The sequence below is a fragment of the Anabrus simplex genome, chromosome 1 (genome assembly GCF_040414725.1).
Source record: "Anabrus simplex isolate iqAnaSimp1 chromosome 1, ASM4041472v1, whole genome shotgun sequence".
Classification (NCBI taxonomy): Eukaryota; Metazoa; Arthropoda; class Insecta; order Orthoptera; family Tettigoniidae; genus Anabrus; species Anabrus simplex.
The window spans coordinates 313802064-313820149 of NC_090265.1; the positions used below are offsets into that span (position 1 = coordinate 313802064).

Below are 18086 nucleotides of genomic sequence, written 5' to 3' on the forward strand. Positions count from 1 at the left end.
CAATTGTAATTTTACATTTAAATCCCATTTTTCTCCCATAATATTCTACCAAATGTAACAAAATTTGTGTAGGATATGTATCACAGCTATATTAAGAAACATGCGTATGGAATTTTTGATTGCAGATTTTTTTCAGGTAGTAGGGATTTTTAAATCCCAAATTTTAGAACATAAAAAATTACACAAACTTTAGTACAATATATCTCCTTATATAAATTATGTTCAGAAAAATCGATACGTAGTGCTTTTAAAAGAAGTATTATCTACCTAATTACAAATTTACATTAACATGTTAAATTTCATGAAAAAAAATGAAATTTAAAAAATCAAAAGAAACAATTTATTTTGTAAAAACTATTAATTGTATATGAAAGACATGTTCGTGATATCTGTACTTTTATGTAGGAGACATTCCCACAAAGTTTCGTGAAAATCCATACATTAGGTAAAAATATCTTTTTTATATCCGGAGTGTCGCCTTAGTTCATAATTTCCTGCTGTTTTAACACTGTCCACTGTCTTGTACCTTCTTCATCCTCTTCTCCTTCCATTTACCAGTCCTTCTAGAGCATCCATCAGCAAACACTCTTTTCATAGCCATTGTTCAAGCCAGTTCCTCTTCCTTGTATGGATGGTTTATAATAACTTCTTCTCCAACTCTCTCCAATACCTGGTCATTCTGTACCCATTCCACCCAGGATATCCTTTCCATCCTTCTCCATAACCGCATCTTTTCATGTATCTTCCTTATCGTCTAGGTCTCTGCTCCATACAGCGCCACACTCCAAACAAAGCATTTTGCCAGCCTCTTCCTATCTCAAGTCCAAGTGTCCACATAGGAGTCGCTTCTTTCTGTTGAAGGCTTCTTTAGTGATGGCGCTGTGAGTTCTTACCTCCCTACTGCTTCTCATATCATTCATTATTATGCTTCCTAGATATCTGAAAGCTGACACTTGTTCAATATCCTTCTGGTTTATCTTTACATTTGCCTTGTTCCCTCATGCACTTATCACCATACTCTTTGTTTTGTTCTTATTCATGTTCATTCAGTATTGCTCACAGGTGGTATTCAGGTCTTCTCATTTCATTTAGAGCCCTTTCATTCTCTGCTGATAACACCATGTCATCTGCAAATCGAATACACTCTAGTTTTCTGCCACCAATAAGTACTCCTCGTATTCCATCCATGCATTTCCCTGGTAATATCTTCCAGGTAAACGTTGAATAATATGGGAGATAGACAGCATCCTTGTCTAACGCCCCTTCCAATTCTGCTTTGCTCTGTCATTTCATTCCCTACCTTTATTCAGACCTTTTGTTGTAAGTAAAGGCCTCTGATTAGTCTTCTGTCCTTCCAATCCACTCCTTTCCTCATGGGTATGTACATCAGCTTCTTTTATTGCACTCTGTTGAAGGCTTTTTCTAAATCAATGAAAACAGCACTCTCAGTGTATCTCTCACCTATGGTTCTCATCACTCCAATTGCATCTCTTGTCCCTTTACCTCTTTGAAAACCATACTGTTCTTCTGCATTATATCTGTCAAACTTTCCATACAGTCTTCTAGCTAATACTCTTAACCCTTTCTGCTCGTGTGTCGACCTGAGGTCGACAGCCGTCATTCAGCGTTATAGCTTGTGTGTCGACCCTGAGTCGACACAATGTTTCACCACTCGTTGTTAGGTTACCTGGAATGCCAGGGCTTTTGTACTTTGTTTCGTAAGTGCTGGTCCCTTCCGGAAACCGAAAGAAACCAAATGGGTGTGTTTTAGTTTCTCTTTGCTTGGCAAAATTGCTCCGTTTCCTTGACAATGGAAAGCAGTTGCGTGAAGCAACATGGCGGCGCACGGTCTGACCGAAGCTGAGATTCTTGCGTCTATTTTGGGCTGATTTTTTTTATAGTGACCGTGAAAGTGATGAAATTTTGAATCTGGCGATGAAAGTTATAGCTCTATTAGTGATTCAAATGACGATATTGATATCAGCATCGCAAGAAATCATGGAGGAGGTGATAGTATTTTGACTCGTCCCGGTCCCAGTCATACAGTACTGTCTTCAAACATACCTTGGAGATTGCGGAGAACGGGTGATGCAGGATTACCCAAATTTCCTTGCAGATTAGTCAGTGTATTCATAAATTGTGGCAATAGACTTAAAATAGAACTAGAGTACTGGTAGCTATTTTTTACTGATCAGTTGATAACCTCTATTGTCCATGAGACAAACAAATTTGCCGAAATGTTATAGCAAAATACTCCACTTCAGAATAGATCTATCTGGTTTTCTTGGAAAGCTGTGACATTAGAAGAGCTGAAGGCATTTATTGGTGTAATTATTAATATGGGGATGAACAGTAAGGCAGAAATGCAGGATTATTTTAGTGCAGACTGGTTGGATAAGCAAGCAGGGCTCCATCCAAGCATTTGCTTTGAACGCTTCCACACACTCAAGACATACCGTTAAAAAAGTGAAAAACATGATTTTGTGTCATGTACAGACCATACATTCATTAATTTTGTAGTTTCTTCCTGCATATATTGTTACAACCAGTACTTAACACCAGGTTTTAAAATATGAAGAATACTGACAGAAATAAATACGAGTTGGGAGAAATCAGGACGTACAAATAATTCGAGTGGAAAGGGTTAAGTAGTATTTTGGCTGCATTGGATGTCAGGCTACTAGTCCTGTAGTCCTTGCATTTCTTGGAATTATTCTTTGGAATTTTTATCATGATTGTTGAGAGAAAGTCTTTGTTGTATATTTTATTACAAAGGTGTGTTATTTCGTTCACACCTCTCTTTCCAAGACACTTTAATATCTCTGCTGGCAGTTGGAGAAATCTGTGTTTGCTTGGATTGTGTATACTTTATTCAGCCATTTTTGGTAAAACAAAAGTGAAAAAAGACTGTTCTTAACATGAAGCTTTATTAGACTAAATTATGGCCAATCTGTCTGCATCTGAATGAAGCTGGCTGCTACGTTTGTTAGAATATTGTGAGCATATACTGTGTTGAGATGTATATTATTAATGCCTTCTATTCTTCCTATTGGTAAGTAGTTATCATTGACTACAGACAGTGAAACACATACTGCATTCAAAGAGTGTTTAGACTGTTTAGATAGTTAATCCAGATGGTGGCATTTTCAGTGCCCTGAAACATCATAGTAGCTGCACTCCCTGCTCAGCAATCTCAGAATACTGAGCATGGCTTGGAAAGTAAGGGCTGACAAGCTCAAATTAACAGTAATGGCACAGCACATAAAGCTAATTTGATTCTAAGATAGTACAATGGGAGTGTACATAATTCTCAGTTGACTTGAAATTTCAATCCATTGCAGCGAGAATAACAGTACATTTGTATGAAAACAAAACTGTACAATCACGGGGACTCATTGCAACAAAATACTTTGCTCCAATTCAATTTAATCCATCTATTGCCATTTCTTAAGGGATGCAGTACTTTTGTATCCATGTCTTGACACAGACCAGAGCAAAATGTAGCTTCCACCGAAATCCCAGCCTCATTCATGGCTGTGCCATTATAGTAGCTATTGAGGGATGGGTGATGCTCAGTAATGATATGCTGAGCATGACTAGTGCATCTGAGTGTTATGAAAGTTATTACTCACAGGTCAGAAGAGGAACAACTATGCAACCATCCTCTTTTAACACTAATCAGAAAGGAAAATGGAAGAGGTCTGATACTTCGAAGAATGAGGCCAACTGCAGTGAGGAAAGCAGTGGCAAACTCCCTTACTCTTCATCTTGCCTATTATGCCTCATTTCGGCATTGCTGTTGGTTTTTGCAGTTTCCATATAACTGCATAGCCTCTGATGGTGCTGTTTGAGAGCCCAACCAGCCTCTAGGCTGATGACCTAACAGATAGGTGGTGGTGATTATTGCTTCAAGTGGGGGAACAACTATGCAACCATCCTCTTTAAACACTAATTAGAAAGGAAAATGGAAGAGGTCTGATACTTAGAAGAATGAAGGCAACTGCAAACAAAAGGAAAGGACATGAAAATAAGACTGTCTAGGCCTTGCAACCCCAATACCGGTGGGGTCAGAAGAGAACGAAAGTTGACGGAGGGTGTTTGGATAGGAAATATGGAGGTGGAGAGACTTGACATAAGTAAGTGCAACCAATGCTAGGCTCAACTAGGAGCCCTGTGGCCTTTAACCAATGCTCCCTAGAGGAAAGCCTCTGGGTTCCTCTTTCAGTTACCTCTTACAGCAGGCAGGGGATACTGTGAATATATTCTACTGACCCCCATCCACAGGCAGACCTAACAGACAGAATCAATTTAATGTACTTATAGTAGCATTAATTACATAACATGGTTACTTGCAGAATTATTCTGGTGTGTAAATGAGGCTGCGGAACATCTATGAACATACTTTAAGCAGTATTGCCACACTTGTCTACTTTGAAACTTGAAAACAGACGATGTATTTTTCCTTGGATTCTTCTACACTATACACAAACTACACTGCACACCATTGTGCCCATTTATATATGCAGTAATACATTCCACTGCTCACTCCGCCTTGCCCTTTCTGCCTGACTTACCCTTGCATCATAACTTGTCCTCTGCCAGTTGCTGAGTTATTCTATGGAGGATTCAAGTAATTTGCACAAAACCATGTATGAATTGTATGAAGAAAGAAAGCAAATGTATCTGTTCTTAAAACATTGTTTGATATCCTTGTTTTATTCCTGTGTTTTTCGAAGGTATATGCGTTATATAAAATATCTTGCATCAAAATATCTTTATTGAATAGGATGGAAAAAAATTCCCCAATTTTTCCAGTGTTAAACACATCAAACACTTTCAGGTGACTATATTAATTCAATCATAACCTATTCAAACAAGTACTTCAACTAAATTAGACTTGTAGTGTGTGTTAACTGTGCTTTTCCATATTCTATCGATGCTGTCAAAGTACTTTTACTCTATGCTGAGTAACAGATATAATATGTATTTTGTAAACTGGAAATTCATGATTAGCAAGCTTGGTTTGGGTAAATATGAGATTACCCAGGAAAAGTTTTGCTGAGAGCTGTTGGTTGAGGCTCTGGCCTTCCGACTTCAGCTTGTCAGGTTCAATCCTGGCTCAGTCTGGTGGTATTTGAAGGTGTTCAAATACATCAGCCTTGTGCTAGTAGATTTGCTGGCACATAAAAGATCTGTGGGACTAAATTCCAGCACCTTGGCATCTCTGAAAACCATAAAAGAAGGTAGTTAGTGGGACGTTATGCCAACAACATTATTATTATCAATTCTTGGCCACATGCATGCACAAGAAAGAGAACGAGAGAGTGTATGAAAATATATTGAATACAGAAACCTAGGAAGGGGGGTAGGATCATACACTATGTGATCAAAAGTATCCGGACACCTGGCTGAACATGACGTACAAGTTCATGGTGCCCTCCATTGGTAATGCTGGAATTCAATCTGGTATTGGCCCACCCTTAGCCTGATGACAGCTTCCATTCTCACAGGCATACGTTCAATCAGGTGCTGGAAGGTTGCTTGGGGAATGGCAGCCCATTCTTCACGGAGCGCTGCACTGAGGAGAGATAGCGATGTCGCTCGGTGAGGCCTGGCATGAAGTCGGCATTCCATAACATCCCAAAAGTGTTCTGTAGGATTCAAGTCAGGACTCTGTGCAGGCCAGTCCATGACAGGGATGTTATTGTCATGTAACCACTCCGCCATAGACCGTGCATTGTGAACAGGTGCTCGATCATGTTGAAAGATGCAGTCGCCATCCCCAAAGTGCTCTTCAACAGTGGGAAGCAAGAAGGTGCTTAAAACATCAATGTAGGCCTGTGCTGTGATAGTGCAACGCAAAACAACAAGCATGACCACACCATAACACCACCACCTCTGAATTTTACTGTTGCCACTACACACGCTGGCAGATGACGTTCACCGGGCATTTGCCATATCCACACCCTGCCGTCAGATCGCCACATTGTGTACCGTGATTTGTCACTCCACACAACGTTTTTCCACTGTTCAATCGTCCAATGTTTACGCTCCTTACACCAAGCGAGGCATCGTTTGGCATTGACCTGCGTGATGTGTGGCTTATGGGCAGCCGCTCGACCAAGAAATCCAAATTTTCTCACCTCCTGCCAAACTGTCATAGTACTTGGAGTGGATCCTGATGCAGTTTGGAATTCCTGTATGATGGTCTGGATAGATGCCTGTCTATTGCACTTTATGACCCTCCTCAACTGTCGGCGGTCTTTGTCAGTTAACAGACAAGGTCGGCCTGTACGCTTTCATGCTGTACATGTCCCTTCATGTTTCCACTTCACTATCACATCAGAAACAGTAGACCTAGGGCTGTTTAGGAGTGTGGAAATCTCGCGTACAGACTACTGACACAAGTGACACCCAATCACCTGACCACGTTCGAAGTCCATGAGTTCCGCGGAGTGCCCCATTCTGCTCTCTCACGATATCTAGTAACTGCTGAGGTTGCTGCTATGGAGTACCTGGCAGGAGGTGGCAGCACAATGCACCTAAGATGAAAAACGTATGTTTTTGGGGGTGTCCGGATATTTTTGATCACATAGTGTATGCATATCTATACACAGAGGGATGTTCAAACCTCTTGTGGACCATATTCTTCAAATCTGTGCACCTGGCTGTCCCATTGTGCTACTACGCTGATGGGGCTTGGCCTACCAAGTGACCACTGCTCATTTTGAAGGTCTGTATATTACAAGATTATGCATAGTCAGCATGACAAATCCTCTCAGACCTAATTCTTGACTTTCTTGGCTATTATCTTGCCGTCTGATAGCTCCTCAATTGTTCTCATATACGCTAGGAGGACCTTGAACTAGCCCTCCAATCCAGTTAAAAAATCCCTGACCTTCCCAGGAATTGAATCCTGGACCTCCAAGTAAGAGGGAGACTCGTTACCTCTAGACCACAGAGTCAGCCCATTCCTAATAAGAATTGCATTATTAATTGTACTCTGCCTGTCAAGTAAACTATTATTTCCCCGACAGGTGAAGAGAGTGCTGCATTCTGGGCTAATAAAACCAGTTACTTCAACCCCACTCTCTACAGAAGACGAACACTTGTGTTCTTATTTCAGAAATACAAATGACTTTTCAAATTGTACTATGTAACCACTGTTTTTAAAATTACATGGCTCCACTCAGCTAAGAACCCAAGAGACCAACTGTTGTTTATAGGATAACCTACTCTAGTGATCCACTGTAACGAACGGACGGGGAACTGTTGTTTTCCTCAGTGTGAAAAATCTACTGTAGCAGAACATAGTTCCTTCAGTGGAATTTATCATTTCCCTTTTCAGCTTCATTGTTCCCCACTCATGTACCCTATTTTACCTTGAAGATATTGAAATGTACATACATCATAATAACTTCAGTAAGGGGTACAAAGTCTTTTAACTGAAGATAACAATTAGAAATGCTACCCAGAGTTACAGAGTACCCATTGAAGCTAACTTATGTCCATGCTCATATTGCATTCCAAGCAGGAGCAGGTCTGGTTACTATGATCTTACCAGAAGCCAGCCTGCCCAGTGTAATCTAATCAGAAACCAACTTGCCCATGGCAAATCAGATGGGTTGTCTGCAGATGAGCTGCAATTTGTTTGTTTTTTTCCAATGTGGTACAACATAACAACATGAACAATGATTCAACTAAGAACCATGCTATTGTAATCAGCTAAAATAACTTAAGTAATATCAAATGTCATAGGATAATAAAATGTCTAATTAAATAATGAAAGGTTGAAGAAAAATTGTTTCTTGTTAATTGAGGAGGGTTAATTGAATAACCTGCTGTTCTGGTAAAATGTTACTCTATTATCTTAACTGTTACATTAAACATTGCTCATCTCTACCCCATTAAGTTATTGTTCTTCAGAATGTAAATTAATGAAACATAGTGTGTCTTGCAGTTATTTCATAAAAGGTTATGCAAAGCTTCAAATAGGTGTCTTACATTTTAAATATTGATGATGGAGATTCAAGACCTTTGGAAACCACATGGAGTAAATTTAAAGGGCAAGGTTAAAAGTTGCTGAGACATGGTTTTGGTTAAAAATTTAGGTTTAATATGTCTCCATTGGCAAATGTGTTGTCATAGAAAACACTGAACTGTAAACACAATCAAATTATAAATATTTTTCAAAGTTTTTGTGGTTTATGAGGTATTGTCATTTAAAAATCAGAACTTAATGTGGATTACGAGATATTGTCCCTCTTATACTAAACACAGATGTGGCACTAATATAATGATATTTGTGTACATTTATTATCATCATCATCATCATCATCGCTTCTTCACTCTAGCAGGCTGGGTGTGGGAATGAACAAGCTGCCTCATGATCTGAAGCTTGTTCCATTATTGTTGAAAGCAGTGTCTCTTTCCCTCTTCTGTTGACTCAATAGACCTAACACATTTGTGAGGTTTTCTGTCAGAGTGAACTCTCTTAGCCATTAGTACTCCCCTATTTTATCTACAAGATGATAGATTGAGTACTGGAATGTCTCATCTGCCAACTGTGCCGTCTGAAGATCTCCTTCTCCACCAAAGCTGCCATCAGAGACTTCACCATAACTCTGACAAGGAGTCCTTACAAGTTACTACCATTGGGGCCAGCTGGACCAAGGTTTTTAAAGAGGTGTCACTCCTCTATCACTCATCCTTTGTCCTGGTTTGTTTCCATCCATTTAAATTCATCCAAATTTTTCTTTGTATTTAGCACAAGTATTACATTGTGTTTGTATGTGTTTCTTTCTTGTCCCTTTCTCTCTGACTTGATATTATTTCTTCTGCAAATCTTTTGGTATCATTGGCTATCTCTGTGAGAGGCAGCAGTGTGTGAATGTCACATTGTTCTTGGTGAGGGACATTTCATTTTTTCTGCATTGGTCCATTTGGGTTTTAAGCAAGCCTTGAGAAAACATTTTCCGTTATTGCTTGGGTTTGGAAGATGAAAACATTAAGATGAAATCTCAAGACATCCTCATTACACACAAAGATATCTGTAAATATATTTGCTATCTGATGAGTCTCAGTGCAGTGCCATTGTTTTCTCCTTCTCTTTCTTCCATTGTTTATGCTCTGATTCTCAGCAAGGTGATCACCCTCCCAGTTTTTGAATGCTTTCTATACTCTCAGCCAGTGGATTTCATCGTCATCATCATCATCCTTTCCCTTATCCTCTTTCCTTCCATCATTCCGCTTGTATCATTTTGTCCCAGTCTATATTTCTTCTTCATGCAGTCCTCTTTATTGATTCGATCCACCCTTTTCTAGGTCTCCCTCTTGCTACTATTGCTTTCCTTCAACTTCTTTGTCCTCTTTACATGTCCAAACCATCTTAATTTCTATCAATTCTCTCATTTTGGTTTTCCATTCCGACTTCCTTTCTCACATCGTTGTTTCTCAATCTGTCTTTCCTTGTCCTTCCTATCATACTTCTTTGGTATGCTAGCTTGAATTCTACTCTCCTCCCTACTCATCATTGTTCAGGTCTTAGCCGCATAAGTCATTATAGGTGCATAATACATTTTTTACATTATCTCTTTGCACTTCCTTGGTGCTTCCTTATTCCAGACAAGGTTTCTTACACTCTGGTAGAATGCATTGCCCTGTTGCACCCTCTTGGTAATCTCCATTTCCAGCCTTGTATTCTGCATTAATTCACTCCGTAAGTATTTAAAGCTGTCATAACCTCTGTCTGGAGCACGTTAAGCATCGAAAACTACTGAACCCATGGGGGAGGTACCATTTGTAACAGAACCCTCCAGTACCTGGCCTTTGCGGACAATGTTTTCCCGCTCAGGACAAGTGCAAACTACCTGACGGAACTTCTGCAGCACATGAGTGAGAGATCATAATATCTGGGCTTGCAGATGAACAGGGACAAAACCAAGTACTTGGTGAACACCCAAGACGTAGCAAGATTTCACGGCGTGAATGGCCTTGAATATGCAGGTGACACCTATGAGAGAGTGGCACACTTTAAGTACCTGGCAGCCGTCATGACTGAGGACAACAAGGTCAGTGAGGAGATAATGGCGAGGGTGACAGCTGCGAACAGGTATTACTTTGCCTTCCAGAAGTTACTGAAGACTACAATGCTCTCCAGAAGATTGAAATTCACTGTGTACCGGGTTAAAATCTGTCCAGTAGTGCTGAATGTCTGCAACACGTGGATCCTAAACGAGCATGACAAGAACTTTGTATGGGTGTGGGAGAGAAAGATCTTGAGGAAGATCTTTGGTGCAGTTCATGATCAAGGAGAGTGGCACATCAGGAGCAATGAAGAAGTCTACACCCTGTATGGTGACCTCAGCCAGAAAGAGGAGGCTTTGGTACCTCAGGCACATTATAAGGATGGACCAGGACTGAGCAGAAAAGAAGATCCTCGACCAACATCCTGGTGGCCAGCGAAGGACAAGATGCAGTGTTGCCAACTTATATTTTCAAGATCCGCTAAATACCACTAAAAATCCGCTAAAATTCTGCCAAGAAATCCGATCTCAAATAATAATAATAATAATAATAATAATAATAATAATAATAATAATTTCAGATGTCATTCGAAAGTGAAGACTTAAATTTTTTGGACATATTTCAAGAATGCCTGTTGACAGACTTACTAAGAAAATCTTTAACCACTTCAATAAGCCCAATAGGAAAGGCAACTCTTATGAATTTTTTTTTGTTAACACGAAGAAAGAGTTGCAAGAAATGAACATCAAACATCAAGACATCCACAATAGAACCACCTTCAGGAAAAAAGTTACACACATTTAAGGGTTTCCTAGAGCCAGAAACAGCGACCAAGAAGAAACAACAATGGACAGCTGAAAGGAAAGAAGCAGCAAGCAGGAGGATGCAGGAGTACCGTACTGGTGCCAAAAAAAATTTTAATCGACAGGAGTTATTTACGTGGTCCGCAGCTGGCCAAAATTGATAAAATAATAATAATAATAATGATAATAATAATAATAATAATAATAATAATAATAATAAAAGTAAATGTCTGCACTCACCTGATCTGTGAGTTTCACTGGGATTAACCCCCTGCCTGTGAGTCGGTGAGCTAAAACTTGTAGGCGTTTTAGTGCCGGGTACAAACTAGGTGAATCCCCTACCTCAGGGGCCACACACAGAACAGGCCAGTTCATTAAATGGTCTTCCTTCATAGCATAAATATAAATGCTACTCTCTCACAGTTTCATTATCTGTCGTCATTCGTCAACTAAGAGATAAGTGCCCTTTCCCCATGCATTACAAATTTATGATACCACGATCTCATAACATCAAATCAAATAACATGTTTTCCTCATGTGACTGCTAGCTCCTGACAAGAAATACGGAATAGCTCAGAGACAGACTGGAGTACAAATTTAAAAAAGTAAAATGGATAAAACACTAAATTCCGCTATTATAAATCGAGAATTCCGCCAAAAAATCTGCTGTCCGCTAAATGGTATATTTCTCCACCGACAGTCTTCTAATTCTGCCAAATTTAGCAGAAAATCCACTAAGATGGCTTGACAATATCTTGAGAGATTTAGAGTTGTTAGGTGTCCAGGGGTGGAAAAAGAGAGCTCTGGACCAAAAGGAGTGCTATTGGAGAGGCCAGGGCCCTTCATGGGCTGTAGCACCAGAAAAGTGAGAGTGAGTAACAATTTCAAGACTTTAACCCCCAATTTTCACAATACCTTTCCCTCATCTCTTTCCTCTTGCTATCACCATGTTCCTGTTTTTCTCTGTGCTGATTTTCATACCATACTTCTCAATTTTCTCATTCAGTGCATCAAGTTCTTGTATTTCTTTGCTGTTTGTTCCCCAGACCACAACATCATCTGCAAATAGTAATAACTTCAATTCCCTATTCTCATATGATTCCTTTGTCTCCTTTACAATTTTTTTCTATAACCATTAGAAACAAAAGGGGTGACAGCACACTCCCCTGCCTTAGTCCAGTTTCATTTCTAAACCATTCCGTCTTTCCAGCCGGTGTCTGTATGTTGATAATGCAGTTGTTGTACATTGCTTGCACCTTTTCTGCAGTTTGTGCACCCAGTCTCTTTTTCACTATGGTTTTCCAAACTTTCTCCCTGGGAGCACAATCATATCCCTTAGCTAGATCTATGAATTGCATGACCAGATTGTTTCCATATCCCCAATTCTTTTCCATTAATTGCCTCATGCTGAAGACTGGGTCCTCTGTAGATCTTCTTCTTCTAAAGCCATGGTGTTCTTCTCGCAGCTCTCCTTCTACCTTTCTTCTCTTTCTTCTCTCTAATATCCTTTCCAGTATTTTTGTCACTTGTGATAAGAGTGTGATTATTGTATAGTTATCACACACTTTTCTGTTCCCACTTCTTAGACTTATGATGATGATTGTTGTTTAAAGGGGCCTAACATATAGGCCATCCCCCCCTCCCCATCTTAAAGACTGGTATTATTATTCCCTTTGTCTATTCTTCTGGCACATGTTTTCTGTTTCCATATGCACTTTAACAATCTGCACACCCGTGTTAGTCCAACAGATCCATCAGCCTTTATCATTTCCACAATAATTTCATTTATCCCTGGTGCCTTCCCCATTTTCATTTACGGACTGCTTATTCCTCCTCTAACTGTTATATCGTCTTCTACTGTTGAGTCATTACACCATATTACTACCATCGCCTCTGCACAATTTCACACGTTCAGCACTTTATCAAAATACTCCTTCCATCTTCTCTTTATTTCTTCTGGATGTGTTATCAACTCTCCACTCTCTCTTTCATCATCAGCTTAATACAAACTCTTTCTTTCCTATTACTTTGTATAATTCCATACAGCAGTCTTTTACTGCCAGCTTCATCCGTTTCCATCTTTTCTTTAAATTCTTCCCAATTTTTCTTCTCTTACCAATTTCTTACATTTCCTTTTATTATCAAGTTGCTTCCTTTTGTTTTCTTTTTTATCTCTATTCCATTCATGCCATGCTTTCTTTTTTTCTTTCACTCTCATCAGTGTTCTGCCACTCTAACATCTGCCCCACTTATAAATGTTCTTTTGAAGTTGAACTAATCACCTTCCACCTTTCCTACTACAGTAACTGGAAGTTGTTGTTTCAGTCTCTCCAGAAATTCTTCCTGTACATTATCTTTTAATTTCTACACTTTTATTTTGCTATCTTTTATTTTAATTTTTCCCACTCGTCTTTGCTATCACAACTCTATGATCTCTAGTAAATGCTTCTTCTGGTAAAACTGTTATATCCATCAGCTGTCTATGATTTGTCCTTTCCTCAGAAAGTAATCAGTTACTGGTTTTATTCTTCTGTCATATCTTACAGTTTGACTTCTTGTAATTCGATTGCATCATAGATGTAGTAGTTACTGACTTAGAGTCAACATAACGTTTGAAGAAATTATTGACCTCCTTATTTCTCATCTCATAACCACTACTTGTCTGCTTATCATAATCATTATTGTAACTTAGAGCACAGAAGAATTACTAAATTGTTGAATAAGGCCAATATTTCATAAACATATAACATCTGCAACATTCCTTTTATGACCAACATGTGTAGTGCTCACAGCAAAACGTTATCCTGATAACTGGTGACTGAAAGCTTAAGTTTTAATACAGTCTTACCATACTTTAGGCCAAACAATTCTAACATTAGTAACTAAATCCAATGCAGTCTTATCTCTATAATGTAGAATTAAGTGTTTGGAATATACTTTTTTCATGTGCAAACTTTTAAAACATGAATACATGATGCACAATAAACTACAACACACATGTATGCACTTCTATGCCTTATGGTGTTTTATTAGTAATGAAATGGCATATGGCTTTTAGTGCCGGGAGTGTCCGAGGACATGTTCGGCTCACCAGGTGCAGGTCTTTTGATTTGACGCCCGTAGGCGACCTGCGAGTCATGATGAGGATGAAATGATGATGAAGACAACACATACACCCAGCCCCCCCTGCCAGAGTAATTAACCAATGATGGTTAAAATTCCCAACCCTGCTGGGAATTAAACCCGGGACCCCTGTGACCAAAGGCCAGCAGGCTAACCATGGAGCCAGACAGTGTTTTATTAGTAATAAATATGAGGTTTTACATGAATCACTGATGATATGAGGTATTGAATTGTAACATACAGTATAAGGAGGGAGGTAGTGGGTTGTAACCATTTGTCATCAAATGCGGTATTAGCTTATGCAATGAACAGTGTAAAAATGGCAGTTTTGCAATTTTTGTGGTTTACAAGGTCTTGCACCTCCATCATCCATATCACTTCTGTAGACCTAAATATGATCTAGATTATCTTTCTTCAACAGAAACCCAATGGTGGAAGATAATGCAGATATCAACAGTGAACTCTTCAATTCGGTAGACTTTTTAATAAGAAATTCTGCTGAGTGCCTGTCGCTTGAGCAAAAGGTTCAATTGAAAGCAAGAATAGCCCGTCCTAAGTTAAATATTTCTCATAAAGATGGAAAATTTACCCGAATGTTTCAGGAAAAGTGGTATAAGAAATACCGATGGTTGGCAGGGAACAAAACGACTCAAAAATATCATTGTTACTATTGTTTAATGTTTGGAGGAGAAGAATCGTGGTGCAAAGAAGGCCTGACAACCCTAAAACATTTTGAAGAAAAAGCTTCAAAACATGCCAATAGTAAACAACACATAAAAAACTCTGAGGCATTTCACATGCTTGGAAGATACAGGATTGACCATTGCATTTCAGAAAGTGAACGTGATCAAGCTAGAAAACACAATGAGAATGTCACACGTAATCGAAATATTGTGGGCCGCCTTATTGATGTTGTTTGTCACTTGGGAAAGCAAGAATTAGCTTTCAGAGAACCCGATGGGAGTGTAGCTTCTCTCAACAGAGGGAACTACTTAGAAACTTTAAACCTACTTGCGCTAGGTGAAGGGTTAATGAAGGATCATTTAGAAGCCAGCTCTGTTTTTAAAGGAACTTCACCTGAAATCCAGAATGATTTAATAAAATCTGTTACTGTTGTGATACATGAGCAGATCCGTAGTGAAATAAACAATGCAACTTTTGTATCAATTCAGGCAGATGAGACTACTGATGTTTCTGTAAAGGCACAGCTGAGCATTATTGCTAGATTTGTCCTTGGAAAAAATGTAGAAGAGCGTTTTATGGGGTTTTATGATGTATCAGGTGATAAAAGTGCTGAAGGCATGTCAAAGAAAATAATTACAGTGTTAGAGAAATACAATATGCAAGAAAAACTTGTTTGCCAAACATATGACGGAGCTTTGGTCATGGCAGGCTGTTACGGCGAAGTACAAGCCATTATACGCCGAAAATATCCCAAAGTTATCTTCATGCACTCCTATGCACATCAGTTGAACTTGGTGCTATTACATGGTGCCAAAACAATTAAACAAGTGAAACTCTTTATTTGCAGTCTCTCTGCATTTAGTTCATTCTTCAGTGGATCTACAAGTCGATCAGAGCTGCTTCAACAGCAAGGATTCCAACTTCCCGGTCCAGCGCAAACACAATGGAACTATCTCTCGGATGCCGTGTCTACCATCAAAGATCATTATTCCGAGCTGCGATGCGCCTTGAGTCACATAACTGAATCTGATGACTGGGATCCTGACTCTGTGCATAGCGCGATGAGTCTTCTAAGAATTTTAAATTCCTTATTGTTCACTTTTCTGCTTTGTTTTTTCAATCGAATTTTTGTGATCAGCGAACACCTTTTTAATGTTCTTCAGTTGAAATCAGCAGATGATGTAAACTTGTGTGTGAATGAAATTAGAGTTGCCAAATTAAACATTTTATCTTTACGTTCAGAAGTAGTTCTTGAGACGTGCCTCCAAGAAAGTCTGGATTTGAAACCCAACAACGAGGATGAATTTGAACAGCAACATTTCATTGACACCTATAAACGTGTTGCTTTTGGGATTGTGGACTCAGTCGCAATACAGCTGGAACAAAGATTTGGTCGCTTTGAAGAAATTTATTTTGTAGAACTTTTGAATTACAAAAATTTTGCTCGGTACAGAAAAGTCTTTCCTCAAACTCTTTTCCGAACACTAAAGAAGACTTATCGTGATGATTTTGACTTCGTTGTACTACAAAATGAACTGATTGTTATTTACAGCTCTGAAGACAAAGCACTTCCTTGCAGAGAGTTGTTGGGGTTTATTGTTAATAATGAACTCCAAACAGTATATGAACAAACACTGAAATTGCTCCAGCTGATTCTCAGTATTCCTATTAGTTTGGCCTCTGCCGAACACTCAACAAGTACTTTGAAAAGAATTAAGACATATCTTCGTAACACAATGACCAACAGTGGGCTGTCCAATATAGCAACAATAGCAATAGAGAAGGAACTTAGTTACAATTGTTCTCGAGATACTTTGTTGAAAGAAAGAGTTATAGACATCTTTTCAGAGATGAAAGGTAGACGCATGGACTTGATTTACAAGAAAATGTAGAGAGTAAGTATGGTGGCCACATACTCCTTCAAAACAGGATGGAATGAATTTTGCAATATAACAATTTGTTTCTTTTTATCTTTTTATTTTTATTCAATAAGGAACAAAATGAAGTAATAGAAACACTGTTCACCAGTTATTTATTTTTTAAATATTATTAGCAAGCTTGATTTTTATACAGTAATCTTATTTCTTTTTGCTCTGTAGTGTGTACTTTAACTGTTTGCTGGTGTCCGTTAATCTACACATGTCATGCTGTTGTGTTTATGGTACATGACATTAGACTTGACAGACTGTAAAACAGGGCAATTGCCGTTGCCCGTCCTGCAGGAGCATCTGTAATTAAAAAAGAAAAAAAAAGATGCTGAATACAGGATCTCTCCCCAAAGCTATTTAACATGCACAGTTAAAGCCAACCATTTGCTAAATACAGCAGTGAAAGTAAGAGTAAACTTAATGACAAAGATAGAAGGGTATTAAAAGGCATTGTGAAAGCTAATAAGAAAACTGCTTGTACTCTTAAAGAGGTAAAAGAGCTGTATCGACAATTTCCTAATCCTGTATCTCCCAAACAGTGAAGGGGTGCAGAGGGGTGGGGGTTACCAGATACACATTATTTACAATGGACCTGCACTAAAACCGCTGGGATGTACAGTGTTTTCATTATTTTGTTTTTATCATCATCATCATCATTATTATTATTATTATTATTATTATTATTATTATTATTATTATTATTATTATTATTATTTTTGTTCACTGGGGCCATCAAGGACCGGTTTAAATCCTGTTGCATTTGGCAGTGAACTTTGCTTTTGTTTGAGCCCAGAATTCCCTCGTTCTTTGTGAGTGGGCCTGTTTGGGTTCCTCTTTCCAAAGGACACCGCATCTTTTCGTTTTTCTTTTCTTACAAAATTGTACAAAATTATATTGATATCCTCCTAGTCAGTGCTATAATATTTTACATCCAATTAACATGAAACTTAACATAGACATGGTTCAACCTGGCATAGGGTCATCCCCAGTAAGACATATACGTATATAATAAAATTAAAAACATCAGAAACTCAAAATGAAGTTTTCTGATGTTTTTAATTTTTTTATATATGGAATATGTGTCCTGCAAAGTTTTTTGACAGACCCGTTTCTGTCCAATGTTGTAACTAAAGATTCAGCTCTTTCTTGAAGTGGCATCTTTCTTACCCTTCCTCCTTCATTTCGGCACTGATGCAAGCAACCGATAAAGGACTGTTCTCATACAAAAGGCTGTGGAACTCCATATAAAGTTGTTCTTTTTCATCTGCCTTCAACTCTAAACAGCCATCTTTAAAACAGTGCTCTGGATTGCAGACACGGTTCTGGCAAGGAAAATGAGGAAAGGGTGAAATCTATTGCCTTGTTATATTATGGCATGCTGAACTAGCCTGTTACGTCTTTTACCCCTTATTAACCCAGTTTCTTTTCACGTGGTCGGGGATAAGGTGAGATGCAAACTATGTGGCAAAGTTTTCCAGACGCATGCCCTTCCTGATGCTGTCCTACTGAGAGGAGTTAATGA

The 18086-nt window shown here is 38.8% G+C and overlaps 1 protein-coding gene across 1 annotated transcript in view; it reads left to right on the forward strand.

The window, feature by feature from the left end:
- Positions 1–18086, forward strand: part of LOC136856733 (zinc finger MYM-type protein 1) — a 179501-nt gene that overhangs the window by 107587 nt on the left and 53828 nt on the right. Inside the window, exon 5 of the mRNA XM_067134809.2 lies at positions 14374–16531. Coding sequence (XP_066990910.2) covers positions 14374–16528 — 2155 coding nt within the window. The 3' untranslated portion in view covers positions 16529–16531. The remainder of the gene's footprint in view (positions 1–14373; positions 16532–18086) is intronic.